Below are 11,798 nucleotides of genomic sequence, written 5' to 3'. Positions count from 1 at the left end.
TTCATATCCCTTTCTCTATGAACTTAACAAAAACCACTTCCCTGCATCTCGCCTCCACCTCCCTTGTGGAGGGGGATGTGCTGGCTGGGGCAGAGAACTGAGCATCTGAGCCTGGGGCTGGCTCCCCGGGGTCCCTGACTCAGCTGAGAGCCCCCTACCTATAACCTCTGAGAGGCCAGCACCTACCCTGCGGTATCTGGGTATCTGGAATCTGGGCTGCGGCCTGGGAAGGCTGGAGAGGCAGATGGCAGTGCCTACCGGCTCTCTTCCCTGTCCTGCCTCTGTCCCAGGGGCCAGGCTCTACCTGTGTGGTGGTGGGTGGGCTGACTGTCAAGACGTGTGTCATGTACATTTGTATCAAAAATAAATAAGTGACCATGTGCTGTTGCTGACGCTAGAGAATGGTGGGGGTGGGGGACTGAGGAGGTGGCAGATGTGAGGAGAAAGACCAACCTGTTGAGAACATGAAGCAAATGAAGATTCCTGCTACTCCAGCCCTGAAACTCAGAATGACAGCTTTTGTGTTCTAGAAAAGGAGCTGGGAAATAAGGTTTCCCTAACTATGGTTTCCCAACTCCCCACCATGGCAGCAAGTAGGGCTCTATCAGCTCCTAAAACTACCGCTAAGGCCAGGTATGGGAAAGGGGTGCCTAACTTGCTGTTGTAAACGCCCACTTCAAACAAAACCTGAATGGCCTTGGCTGGTGTCCTGGGTTGGAAGTGTCTGTGTGACTGACGCACAAGTTCAATCCCAGATTCTACCAAAATAATTTAATTAGAAACACAGGCAAGGGAGGCGGAAAAGGCCCCTTTCCTCACCGGAAGAGCAGAACACACCACAGGGACGAGCCCCTTCGCAGTGCTGAGGCGGGTCTGCTCCATCTGGCCACCAGGGGGCGACCCTGCGCAGGGTCCACGTGGCAGAGGTCGCGGCCTCCCGGGTGACAAAGCAAACCTGCCACGGTGGCAGGTCAGTCGGAGCTGTCCCCATCTGGGCCGCTGTCCGGTGTGGGTGGGAGCAGGGGTCTCCGGCGGGAGCGCTTGACCCGGCGCGGGGGCATGAGCAGCCTCCTCTTGAGCACAGCTACGGGTAGGGTGGGGACTGGTCAGAGCACCGCAGCAGGGCCAGGGGTGACTTGGGCAGGCAAGGAGGGCGAGTGCTCACCAGCTACCGTGTCCTGGCTGTCTGCCGTGGGCTCCCAGTAGATGCTATCCCCGCGTCGGAAGTTTCGATGCAACCGAGTGCAGAGTGTGGCCAGAGTGAGCAGCACCAACAGGAAAGTCAGGGCCATGGCAGCCCAAGCGGCCTCCTCCGTGCGCGGGGTGGGACCCCGGGCCACCCGTGGAGGCACCGCTGCCCGAGGGGCTGGGGAAGCCTCCCCTGGACACGTGCAGCTCCCTGAGCTGCTCTGCCCTTTGGGCACTGGAGCCTCTAGCCTGGAGCTGACATTGCGTCCAAGCCCCTCAGACAGCACCGGGGGAGTGGGCACAGATGGCGCCTCATCCCCGGCAGCCCGTGCAGCCAACATTGGCTGCCGGGGCCCCTGGCTCTGCGGGGAAGTGGAGGAGAACCTCGGGCCTGAGGGGGTGGGCCGGAGACCAAGGGCAGCCCGCAGCCCCCGCCTCTTGGCACCACCAGGAGACAGGTGTCTGGGCCCTCCAGTTGCCTCCTCTGCACCAGGGGGCTGCCAGCTCCACAGAGTAAAGGCCAAAGCTGGAGCCTGGGGACAGAGATAGCAGTCACCTTTTACTCTGCCCAGGTAACCCAAGGACCCCACCACCAACCAAGCCCAGCACCCCTCACCTGCACACACCCTCTCCAGCACAGCCTCCCTCTACCTGGCCTTGGCACCAAGGACCCAGAAAGCTCATCAGAGCAGAGCCATGCCTTCTTCCTCTGCCTCCGCCGCCACCTCCTCTTCAGCAAGTGGGCAGCCCGGGCCGGCTCGATCCACGCCATCTCCAGCACCACACCCCATGCTGCCAACACCAGGGGCTAGGAAAGCACAGCTTGGATGAAGGTGAGGAGCAAGCAGGAGGAAGTCTCTGCATTTTCCTTCCCCTGCACATGGGGCTACCGCCTCTGCCAGAGCCAGACAACCCCCTTTCATAACCACTTACCCGCTCTTGAGTAAGGCTAGGGTCAGCGGCCAGTGAGGGCTGGGCCACACAAACGTGGGCCAGGAGGGCAAGCTGGAGCTTCAGCCAAGGGTGTGCGCAGGGGTGGTAGAAGAAGCGGACATCCTCTGCCTAGAGAAAAAAGCATAGAGACACCACGCCAGGCCCAGGGCACTCTGAGAATCCCAAGGTCTCCCATCCTGGGGGCCAGCTTAAATGGATCCTGGGGGTGGCCAGATGACCCACATGCAGGATTCAGGAAAGGACAAAGAGCCCTGGGTGCTGGCAAGCATTCCCTCCGGCCTCTCACCCCTCCTCCCCATCAGGTGCCACCCCTCGAAGCTCACAGCTTTGCTGACAGCAAGCCTGGTTAATGCTGTCAGGCCCCATCGTTCAGCTGTTATTCCTCTGCGCCTGCAACAATGGCTCCACAGGTCCCTGGTCTAGACTAGAAGCATCCCCCATATGGAGACCAGGTCTCCTATTTATTGATTCTATCCATATATTTAATCTTTCCCCCACACATCCAAATGCAGGGCACTCAGGCAACAGGTGCACGATCCCACAACAGAAACACTTCAACTACTATTAATTATTCTTTGAGCTGGCCTGACGCTCAGCACTGTGCCAGATGTTATAGGAGATGCCAAAAGACAACTCCTGGACTCTGCGGGGAACATAAAGGAAACTCAGGGCAACCGAACCAGTGCAAATCAAAGAGCAAACTAATAAAACTCAAAGAGAGTAGTGGCTCACTTATAAGAGCTATGCATTATTATTATTATGCTATGTAATATGCATTACATGAATTTGGAGAAGGTGAATAAGAGCTGGCGTGATCGGGCATGTTCTCGAGAAAGCTGACTCTTGCACTGGGCTTTGGAGGTGGATGGGATGGATGGCAGGAGGGCTGGGCACTACCCACTTCAACTTCAGGTGAGGAGAGGCTGGTGTGGAGAACAAGCAGCAGCAAAGGTAGAGCAGTGGGAATGAGGCTGGAACTCAAATGTGAGCAAACCAACACAAATGGAGAGGGAACCAAAGATCTGGGGATGTCAGATGAGGCTTATTTAGGCTGGGCCCGAAAAGCTGGGGGTGGCAACTGGTGAGAGGCGTCAGAAAAAAAAAGCCATTGAAGTTTCTGAATAGAGGAATGATTTAATGAAAGGATGTATGAGGGAAGGAATGCATGAGGTTTCTTGGCCTGGAGCTCTTACAAGTTTCAAAAAAAGAGATGTGGGGCACCTGAGTGGCTCAGTCATTAAGTGTCTGCCTTTGGCTCAGGTCATGATCCCAGGATTCTGGGATCAAGCCCCATTATCAGGCTTCTTGCTTGGTGGAAGGCCTGCTTCTGTCTCTCCCACTCCCCATCTTTGTGTTCCCTCTCGCTGTCAACTAAATCTTAAAAAAAAAAAAAAAAAAAGATGTTTCAAAAGGAAAAACCAAAGGGTCAGGGAAGCTATCTGACCACTGTCAACGAAAACAGAGGTGGCCATGCAAGGTGAACCCAGGTTTTGGTGCCTGGTAACCCCGGGGAACACACTATCTCATACAGCTTCCTACTGCCCCCAAGTACCATCACACACAATTCATTTTAGGCCTCGGGAGTAGGGACATTACTCACATCCCCTCTTAAGAAAACTGGGTCCCAAAGGCACCTGAGTGGCTCGGTGGGTTAAGCCTCTGCCATCTGCTCAGGTCATGACCTCAGAGTCCTGGGATCAAGCACCCCCTGGGGGGGGGGCTCCGCTCAGTGGGGAGCCTGCTTCTCCCTCCTCTGCCTGCCTCTCTCTGCCTACTTATAACCTCTGTCAAATAAAATCTTTAAAAAGAAAGAAAACGGGCCCAGAGAAGTCAGGAGAGTTCCCACAGTCACACAGAAGAGTGGGGGCATGGGTCGTTTCTTTTTAGTCAGAGTTCCCCTTGCAGCCTCCTGCCGCGGGGCAGACAGCTAGCTAGCTACTCTACAGCATTCCTGACACAGCACTGGCAGGGCAGGGGCCCACGGTTCCCTGTCCAGGGACTGAGAACACGGTCTCGGTGGGGAATGGAGCTGGAAAGCCTAAAACGCGGAGCAAGCCTGCAAGGAGCTCACGGTCTCCCACCAAGGAGGGCTCCCGCCTGTACATACCTGCCATCGGCTCCTCCTCTCGTAAGTCACTCTCGGTGACACCTGTGCGGGGGGTGGGGGGGGGAGGACTTAGAGCAGCTGGAGGACTCCGTGCGGGGGAGGGAAAGGGACAGCAGGCCCCATACCACCGGCTGGGAGGGAGACATTGGCAACTGACGGCCAGAGGAACCGGCAGAGGTCCTCAGAGGATGACTGTGGAGGGTGCAGCCGGGCCAGAGCGGGGCCGGGATGCTCCTCCACACCCCTCTCTCCCACCCCACCACCAGGCTCCTACCTGTGGCGGCAGAGGCCACAGGCCCTCGGGACAACGGGCTCCTACTTCCTCCTCCGGCTCGGCCACCACCTGTGGGTCCAAGGCCCAGAAGAGCTGGGGCACTGGGCTTGGCGTGGGCCCTGCCCTCCCCTCCCAGGCCCAGCCCGCCGGGGGTGGAGGGGGTTACTCCTAGTCCCCTCCACGCGCCCCTCCTTCCAGGACGAACTTTCGGCAAAGCGCTTTGAGATCTCAGGCCGAAGCCTACTCGGGAGCGCATCGCCTTACCTCACTAGGACCTAGGAGCCCCGCAAGGGTTGCCAGGAGAAGCAGCTGGGGGGAAGGCGGAGGAGGCGCCATCCCGGCCCGCCCGGGGAGCTGGCGGCCGCGGGGCAAGCCAGGGAGCGCGCGCCCCTGCGTCGCCCCCCGTACCGCCCCTATGCCCACGTAGAACCCGGGCGCGCGCGCTCGTCGTCCCGCCCCAACCCCCACCCCCACCCCCAGGCCGCGCGCCCCGACGCTCCAGGCTCGCGCCCCCAGCCCGCGCCTCGCCCCGCCCCCGCAGCTGCGAGCTACTCTCGCCCCGCCTCCGCCCCGCCAAGGCCCGCCCACAACCGCGGACTTGGCGCGCACGCGCCCTAAACTCGAAGCCGGAAAAGTTTTGTGTAGGATCCCGGGCCTGAGTGGACGGTGCTGCCAGACCCGCGGGGAATCCCTCCTTCGCCCGCGCTTTCGTCCCATCGCGTCTCCGCGGCCTGCAGCCTGGGTGGGATCATGGAGCGGGACGAAGGGCGGGAAATGGGATCCCAGTGCTGCGAGTGGCTCCGGAGGTACGCTCCTCCGGCAAACCCGCTTCAGACACGTCAGTAGGACCTGCAACTAGAAGAGGGGCAGAATCAAGAAGTCCGAGCTGCGAGAGGAAGAGAGTCCCCGCTCTAGAGCTTCACCTTCAGTCCATCCCACCCGTGCCCTCGCAAAGAGGGCCCGAACCTAGCCAGAGGAGCTTCGGAGGGTCTCGGGCCTCTACCCTCCCCAGGCCCAGAAGTCCCAAGAAGCCGAAGCCGGGCCTGGGGCCGCTTTGCTCCCCGACGCCCGCCTCCGCTCTTGTCGTTTGTTCAGCGATGGCCGGCGTGCGCTTAGGAAGACATTTGTCACCGTGAGGTGGAAGATGCAGGGGGAGAGGGAAGCGCCGGCTCGGCTACCCTCTTCCCAGAACCCTTCAGCTTGGCCTGGCTGAGGATTGAGGAAAAATGGGAACTTGGGTGGAGGGTGAAGGTTGAGATGCCCAGCCTCAAACTTAGAAGTAGAGCGAAAACGGGTTATTTCGAAATAAAGAAAGAACGTGACTTACAAGAGGGTTATTTACCCATCCCTCCCTCGTTCCCCTATAATTGCCAGCTACTGAAATGATGAAGGGACTGCAACCCACCCCCTGCCACGGCCCCATCGCAGACTGACAGGCATCCCCGAGCAGGACGTCTGAATGCCTCTTTTCCCCCAGCTTGGGGCTGCTGCTTTGGGGAAGCCCTGCTCAGGGAGCGGTGTTGAGGATTTCCATTAGCTGCAGCCAGGCTCCTGGGAGCCCCCATGCTCCCGGGGTGGGAGGCGGGTTCCGGACGGCGCGCTAATGCAGCGCCGGCAGCAAAATCCGCTGTCGGACGGGACGCCGGCCCAACCCCCGCTGGCCCGGAGCCGGACCCCCCGCCCGGCGGGGCTCTAGTATAGTTGAGGGCGCCCGCAGGGCCGAGACAAACACCGAGGTCAGAGAGCACGTCCGAGCCTGCGAAGGGAGGAGCGGCTAGTTGCTCCGGCTGCAGCTGCAGCGGCCCTGCAGGAGCCAGAGAGCCCGCGCCCGGTGCTGGGGTTTATGCACTTCTTCCTTTTGCTACTTCTCAGCTGCGGCCCCTGAGGGCACAGCGACTCATCGTCTCCCCCCGCAGCTACACACCAAGCGGGGCCGACGGGAGGGGTCGGGGGGGTTGCTCTGATGCTTATCCCGTGCCCCGATCCTTGATCTCCGAGTGTCCCCACTCTCTGCCGCCAACACCCCACTCCTCGGCTCGCTGCCCTCCCCACTCCCTTCCGGCTCGCCGGCGCGTCCTCGCTCCCTTTTAGTGGCCTAGGCTCCTTTCACCTTCTGCTCCAGCTTGTCGCAATCGCTGTACAAAGGGCCTGGGGCGGGATTGGGGGCGGGCGAGGGGAGCCGGGCCCGAACTGGCTGCCTCTGCGGGGCCACGGCCAATCCGGAGCGCCCACCGCCCACCCCCACCCCCGCGCAGGAGAGCCCTGGGCAGCAGCCCGCGGCCGGGCGGAGTCGCCCGCAGAGTGGGGAGCTCGCCGAGGGGACGGCCCCGCCGCCTGCCGCCCTGCTACCTCGCCATGCCGCCGTGGGACGCCGCCCTCGCCCTATTGGTGGCCGCGCTCGCCCTGCTTGGCCTGCTGGCCCCTCGGCTGCGGCGCGCCGTCGGAGCGAGGACTGTGCCGGCGGCCCGCGGCCAGGACCACGAGGAGGAGACAGACGGCGGAGGTGCCGCAGACCGGTTCAGCGACGGGCGGGAGCCACTGCCCGGCGGGTGCAGGCTCATCTGTAAACCGTCGGCGCTGGCTCAGTGCCTGCTGAGCGCCTTGCGACGCTCGGCAGCGCTGGAGCCGCGCCCGCGCTCTTGGCTCTGCGGCCCCCACCTGCAGACCCTCTGCCACTTCGTGCTGCCCGTGGGGCCGGGGCCTGAGCTGGCCCGGGAATACCTGCAGTTAGTGGACGACGGGCTGGTGGCTCTGGACTGGGTCGTGGGACCTTGTCCCCGGGGCCGGCGGGTCACCAACGCGGGAGGCCATCCCGCGGTGCTGCTGGTAATCCCCAATGCGTGGGGGCGCCTCACTCGCAACGTGCTCGGCCTCTGCCTGCTTGCCCTGGAGCGCGGCTACTACCCGGTCATCTTCCACCGTCGCGGCCACCACGGCTGCCCGCTGGTCAGCCCCCGGCTGCAGCCTTTCGGGGACCCGTCCGACCTCAAGGAGGCTGTCACTTACATCCGCTTCCGACACCCGGCGGCCCCTCTGTTCGCGGTGAGCGAGGGCTCGGGCTCCGCGCTCCTGCTGTCTTACCTGGGCGAGTGCGGCTCGTCCAGCTATGTGACCGGCGCCGCCTGCATCTCGCCGGTGCTGCGCTGCCGCGAGTGGTTTGAGGCCGGCCTGCCCTGGCCCTACGAGCGGGGCTTCCTGCTCCTCCAGAAGATGGCCCTCAGCAGGTGGGTGACGGAAGCCGCAGACCGGCAAGGAAGTGGGGGGCGTAGGGGTCTTGGGCTGACGAAGGAACAGCCCTGCATGGTAGCGAATCACATAGGTTTAGGGCAATTTGGGCAGGGCTCTCCGCACACGCTCTCCGAAGCCATCCAAACCCACTAGACAGAACCAGGGAAACAGGTTTAAAGGCCATGGGCAGACTCAGCATTATTATGGTAGAACAGGGACACCTGCCCTGGGGCCCCATGGCCTCGTGTTAGCCCCAGGGTGTCCTAGCAACTGAGCACCTACCTGCCCCACCTGTAAGCAGAGGCAGCGGCAGACGTTTACCACTTAACCCACGGCTTGTCGAATCAGCAAAGAGGGTTCTGGAAGCAATTAGGACTGTCTGCCCAGAATGTTTCCTTATTAGTGTCTGCGCCTAGAGGTGACAGGAATCAGAAATTTGGTGGTATGTGATTTATTAACATTCTCTGGATTTGCATATTCCTCGATATGGATCCCAAAATGTAAAGAATATGTCAACATACTTTTAAAAAATCTCCAAAAGGAGAGCAGTCCACCTCTAGGGTGACAGGTGAGGCTTTGGCACTGAAGAGGCCGAGCGACATTCCCACAGCAAATGACCAGGCCTCAGCTTGCACTGCTGCCTTCCTAGGAGGTGGCAAAATGGGGTCAAAGACATTCAAGCAGAAAGTGTGGTGTGGCAGAAAGACCTGGGGTGTGCAGGCAGACTCACTTCAGTTCAAATCCTAACACTGGGTAGGTGCTCAAAAAGTGATGGCAATGGTAATTTCTCTTCCTCTCCTTGCCCTGTTTTGTTCTGAGAAGGCCAAACCCTGAGCTCAACAGTGGCCCCAGGAGCTGTCATGGCGGCCCAGAACTTCTGGGCCTCTGAGGCAAGGTGTTCTCCTTTGGCTTGATTACCAGTTTCCATTCCCAAATAACAACCACCCTCCCCCCAACCCCCACCCAGTGCTGACTCAGGGCACCTGCTGAAGGATAAGGGGAGGGAAGCGGAGAGGAAATCTGGGCCTTTAGGGTCTGCCCTGCCTATGGAAGTTCGGGATGGAAAACTCAGGGCAAGCCTCTTTGGATGTCTGCTGGAGACACACATCCAGATTCAACTGGCTAAGTCTGGACTGATACGCCCAAAGCACTGAGCTGCCCATCCCGGCCTCCGCGTCAGGGTGCCAGGCTCTCTCCCCGGAGGTGGAAACAGCAGAAATGCCCCTCTTCCCCAGAGTGGTGGCTCTCAGGCTCGCATGTGGGAACTTACCCTGTAAAGTAATTATACTCCTGGCCGCTTCCTCAGCCCTTTCTAGGAATACCTGTACCACTGCTCAAGGTTTGCCTTTATCTGGACAGCATGTTAGCTTGTAAAAAATAGACTGATATAACCTGAAGAAAGATGTTAACCGTCGGTGGGGGGGGGGGGTGTCACCTGCTGGTTTGGATAGTTTGAGCCAGGGGGTTCTAGCAGGGCTTCAGGAGAGGACGGTTCAGGGCATGTTGCCTACAGAGGGTCAGGAGTTGAGGTCAGGAGCAGAGCTGTCACAGTGGATCAGCTGCTGTGAAGTCACTTGCTGCCCCCAGGGTGAGGCAGGCAGACCATGAATGCAGGCCTGGTAGGAACTGTGACACAGCACGAGGGAAGAAATGCCCTACGTGTCCGCCCATGTTGCCAGACCTTTCCATTTCCTTAGAGAACCCAAATATCTGCACTTGATGTGACACCTCCAGGTTTTCAATGATGACAGTGGGGCACCGGGCCTGCTCAGTCTGAAGAGCATGTGACTCTTGATCTCAGGGTTGTGAGTTCAAGCCCTGCACTGGGCACAGACTTCACTTAATAAAATCTTTAAATGATGACAGTGAAACGGAAGTTTAAAAAAGTGTCATACGGCCAAAGGATGCCTCTGGGGCCAGAATCTGGCCTGTGGCCTGTGCCTCTGGCATACCTGTTGTCGGTTCACTTCCTCATGCTTCCCTCTCTTTCCTACCCTCCCTGCCCCTCGGCGTGCTGCCAGGTATGCCTCGGCCCTGCAGGACGCCGTGGACACCCACAGGCTGTTCAGGAGCCGCTCCCTTCGGGAGTTTGAGGAGACCCTGTTCTGCCACACCAAGAGTTTCCCCATCAGCTGGGACACCTACTGGGACCACAACGATCCGCTCCGGGATGTGGACGAGGCCGCGGTGCCTGTGTTGTGTATTTCCAGTGCCGACGACCCCGTGTGCGGGCCCCCGGACCACTTTCTGCCCGCGGAACTCTTTCACAGCAACCCCTACTTTTTCCTCCTGCTCAGTCACCATGGAGGCCACTGCGGCTTCCTGCGCCAGGAGCCCTTGCCAGCCTGGAGCCACGAGGTCACCTTGGAGTACTTCCGGGCCTTGACTGAGTTCTTCAGAACGGAAGAGAGGATGAAAGGGCTGAGCAGGCACCGGGCTTCGTTCCTGGGGGGCCGGCGTCGCTGGGGGACCCTGCAGAAGAGAGAGGCCTCTCCCTCTTCCAATCTGGAGGAGATCTTTAGCTGGAAGAGATCATACACGAGGTGAGGGCCTGCCTGAGAATAGAGCTGGGCGTGCAGAGTCCTGAACCAGCTGTGAGGACAGAAGGGGGGCCGCACTCCGGGACCTTTGTGGCTGATTCGGCCCCTGTCTTAGACTGGTCTGTGGAAGAAGGAACTTCCAGGAAGCTGGTGCTGAATTTACCCTGAGAACACTCCTGCCCCAGGCTTTGCTCAACACATTCCAGCTCTTTCTGGTCTGCAGCTGGGCTGTCACTGTCATGCTGTCCTGCCACTGACCTCATAAGCCAAAGAGGAGCCCCTTTGAGTCTATGGACTCTTGAGAAAATGCTCTGTGACTAGCAAGGGCTCTAGAAAGAATGGGTGTATGTGCGTCATTAGAAAGCTCTGTCTCACATAAATCATCAGCTCTCTGACCCTGATTCTTGAGCCGGAGCCACTCAGTGTGGTGAGGACAGGATGTTTGTGTCTCAGTCCCACTTCCCTCCTTTGGTTCTGTGGCTGTGGCTCTCCGCTGACTTCAGAGCCGTAGGGCCGCGTCAGTCTTGCGTGAGTGTGGGAAAGGCGGCCGAGGCAGCGAGTGCTGTGCTGAGACTGGGCTGGTGAGGACCACAAGGTACAGAGAGCATGTGTCTGTCATCTGGAAGGCTGAGGTCCCGTCTTCCAGACGAATCCTGTAGGTCTCTGCTGGGCTGATCTGGGCCTTCAGGCTAGGACTTCAAGCCTAGGGAGATCTTCGGGATGATTTTAGGAAGAGGGAGTCCTCGAACACAGGGCCTGCCAGCCTCTCAGGCACACTGGCTGCTCCTCCGGGACCATTCCTGGGGATTACTCCAGAAAGTCCCAGCCAAAGGTGTTTTTCTCCTGCGATGCGGGCTTCTTCTAGGTGGTGAAGAGTATAAACCTGCTGTCTGTGGTGTTTTATGGTTCGTTGCCTTCTTCTCTGACACTACTACCAGCCTCTTCCCTTCCAGGGCCTGGAGAGACATCTGGGACCAGAGAAAACAAAAGTTCCAAGAGGTTGGCTAGCGCTTACTCAGTGATTTACGAATATTTCACATTACCACGCTTTTTCTGCTCCATTTATTCGAAAGGCCATCCGTGTCGATGTAGAAAAAGGTTCTTCCTGGAGCTGGTCACTCACTGGTGGGTTTATGGTGTTTGGTTTTATGAGGAATAATCCTGAAGATCAGAGTAAAGCAAAACATGCTACAGATTGATCCCCACATCCTGGTTTAAATTAGGCCATTAACAATATCATAGGAATCTAGTTGTATGTGTGGCTATGAACTTTGCCCCAAAGTTTTATTTTAATTTGTTATCAAGAAAGACGACACCCGTTTTGACAGGAAGCCCCCTGCTGGCCTCAAGACAGCAAACCAGTTTTAAAGAGGAGAGAGGTTTATCAAAAGCTGTGTCCTATGGCTCAGTATGAGGAATTCCAGGGACCATAATTTCAGATTTGGATCATCTTAGTCCGGCTGTGTTCTAGATAAAATTGGAAGAAACTCCGAACTATCCTAAAATC

At 58.8% G+C, this 11,798-nt stretch overlaps 2 protein-coding genes across 3 annotated transcripts; one reads left to right on the top strand and one right to left on the bottom strand.

Annotated features, from left to right (window-relative positions):
• Positions 1-756: 756 nt before the first annotated feature.
• TP53I13 (tumor protein p53 inducible protein 13) lies at positions 757-4,976 on the bottom strand. Of its 2 annotated transcripts, none has more exons than XM_059380828.1 (7): positions 4,788-4,976; positions 4,524-4,592; positions 4,250-4,291; positions 2,122-2,250; positions 1,805-1,996; positions 1,166-1,721; positions 757-1,084 (listed from the first exon to the last, which is right to left on the bottom strand). In XM_059380828.1, exons 1-7 carry the CDS (start codon positions 4,857-4,859, stop codon positions 972-974), a joined length of 1,173 nt encoding a protein of 390 aa, XP_059236811.1. In that variant the 5' UTR covers positions 4,860-4,976; the 3' UTR covers positions 757-971. The 2 variants fall into 2 exon arrangements, with proteins under 2 accessions (XP_059236811.1, XP_059236812.1); XM_059380829.1 differs by having other exon boundaries at positions 1,889-1,996.
• Positions 4,977-6,873: 1,897 nt separating this feature from the next.
• Positions 6,874-11,195, top strand: ABHD15 (abhydrolase domain containing 15). Its single transcript, XM_059380831.1, has 2 exons — positions 6,874-7,747; positions 9,773-11,195. Exons 1-2 carry the CDS (start codon positions 6,879-6,881, stop codon positions 10,296-10,298), a joined length of 1,395 nt encoding a protein of 464 aa, XP_059236814.1. The 5' UTR covers positions 6,874-6,878; the 3' UTR covers positions 10,299-11,195.
• Positions 11,196-11,798: the final 603 nt, after the last annotated feature.

Source organism: Mustela nigripes, chromosome 16 (assembly GCF_022355385.1).
Source record: "Mustela nigripes isolate SB6536 chromosome 16, MUSNIG.SB6536, whole genome shotgun sequence".
Classification (NCBI taxonomy): Eukaryota; Metazoa; Chordata; class Mammalia; order Carnivora; family Mustelidae; genus Mustela; species Mustela nigripes.
Note: the sequence above shows the minus strand (reverse complement) of the source record. Positions and strands in the feature narration are given on the sequence as shown.

Excerpts from the sequence above, each read along its gene's own strand:
- TP53I13 (XM_059380828.1), bottom strand. The coding sequence starts at position 4,859 with ATGGCGCCTCCTCCGCCTTCCCCCCAGCTGCTTCTCCTGGCAACCCTT. Across the intron at positions 4,593-4,787 it reads GGCTCCTAGGTCCTAGTGAG|GTGGTGGCCGAGCCGGAGGA; the intron begins GTAAGGCGATGC and ends TTGGACCCACAG. Across the intron at positions 1,085-1,165 it reads CAGCCAGGACACGGTAGCTG|CTGTGCTCAAGAGGAGGCTG; the intron begins GTGAGCACTCGC and ends CCCTACCCGTAG.
- ABHD15 (XM_059380831.1), top strand. The coding sequence starts at position 6,879 with ATGCCGCCGTGGGACGCCGCCCTCGCCCTATTGGTGGCCGCGCTCGCC. Across the intron at positions 7,748-9,772 it reads CAGAAGATGGCCCTCAGCAG|GTATGCCTCGGCCCTGCAGG; the intron begins GTGGGTGACGGA and ends GCGTGCTGCCAG.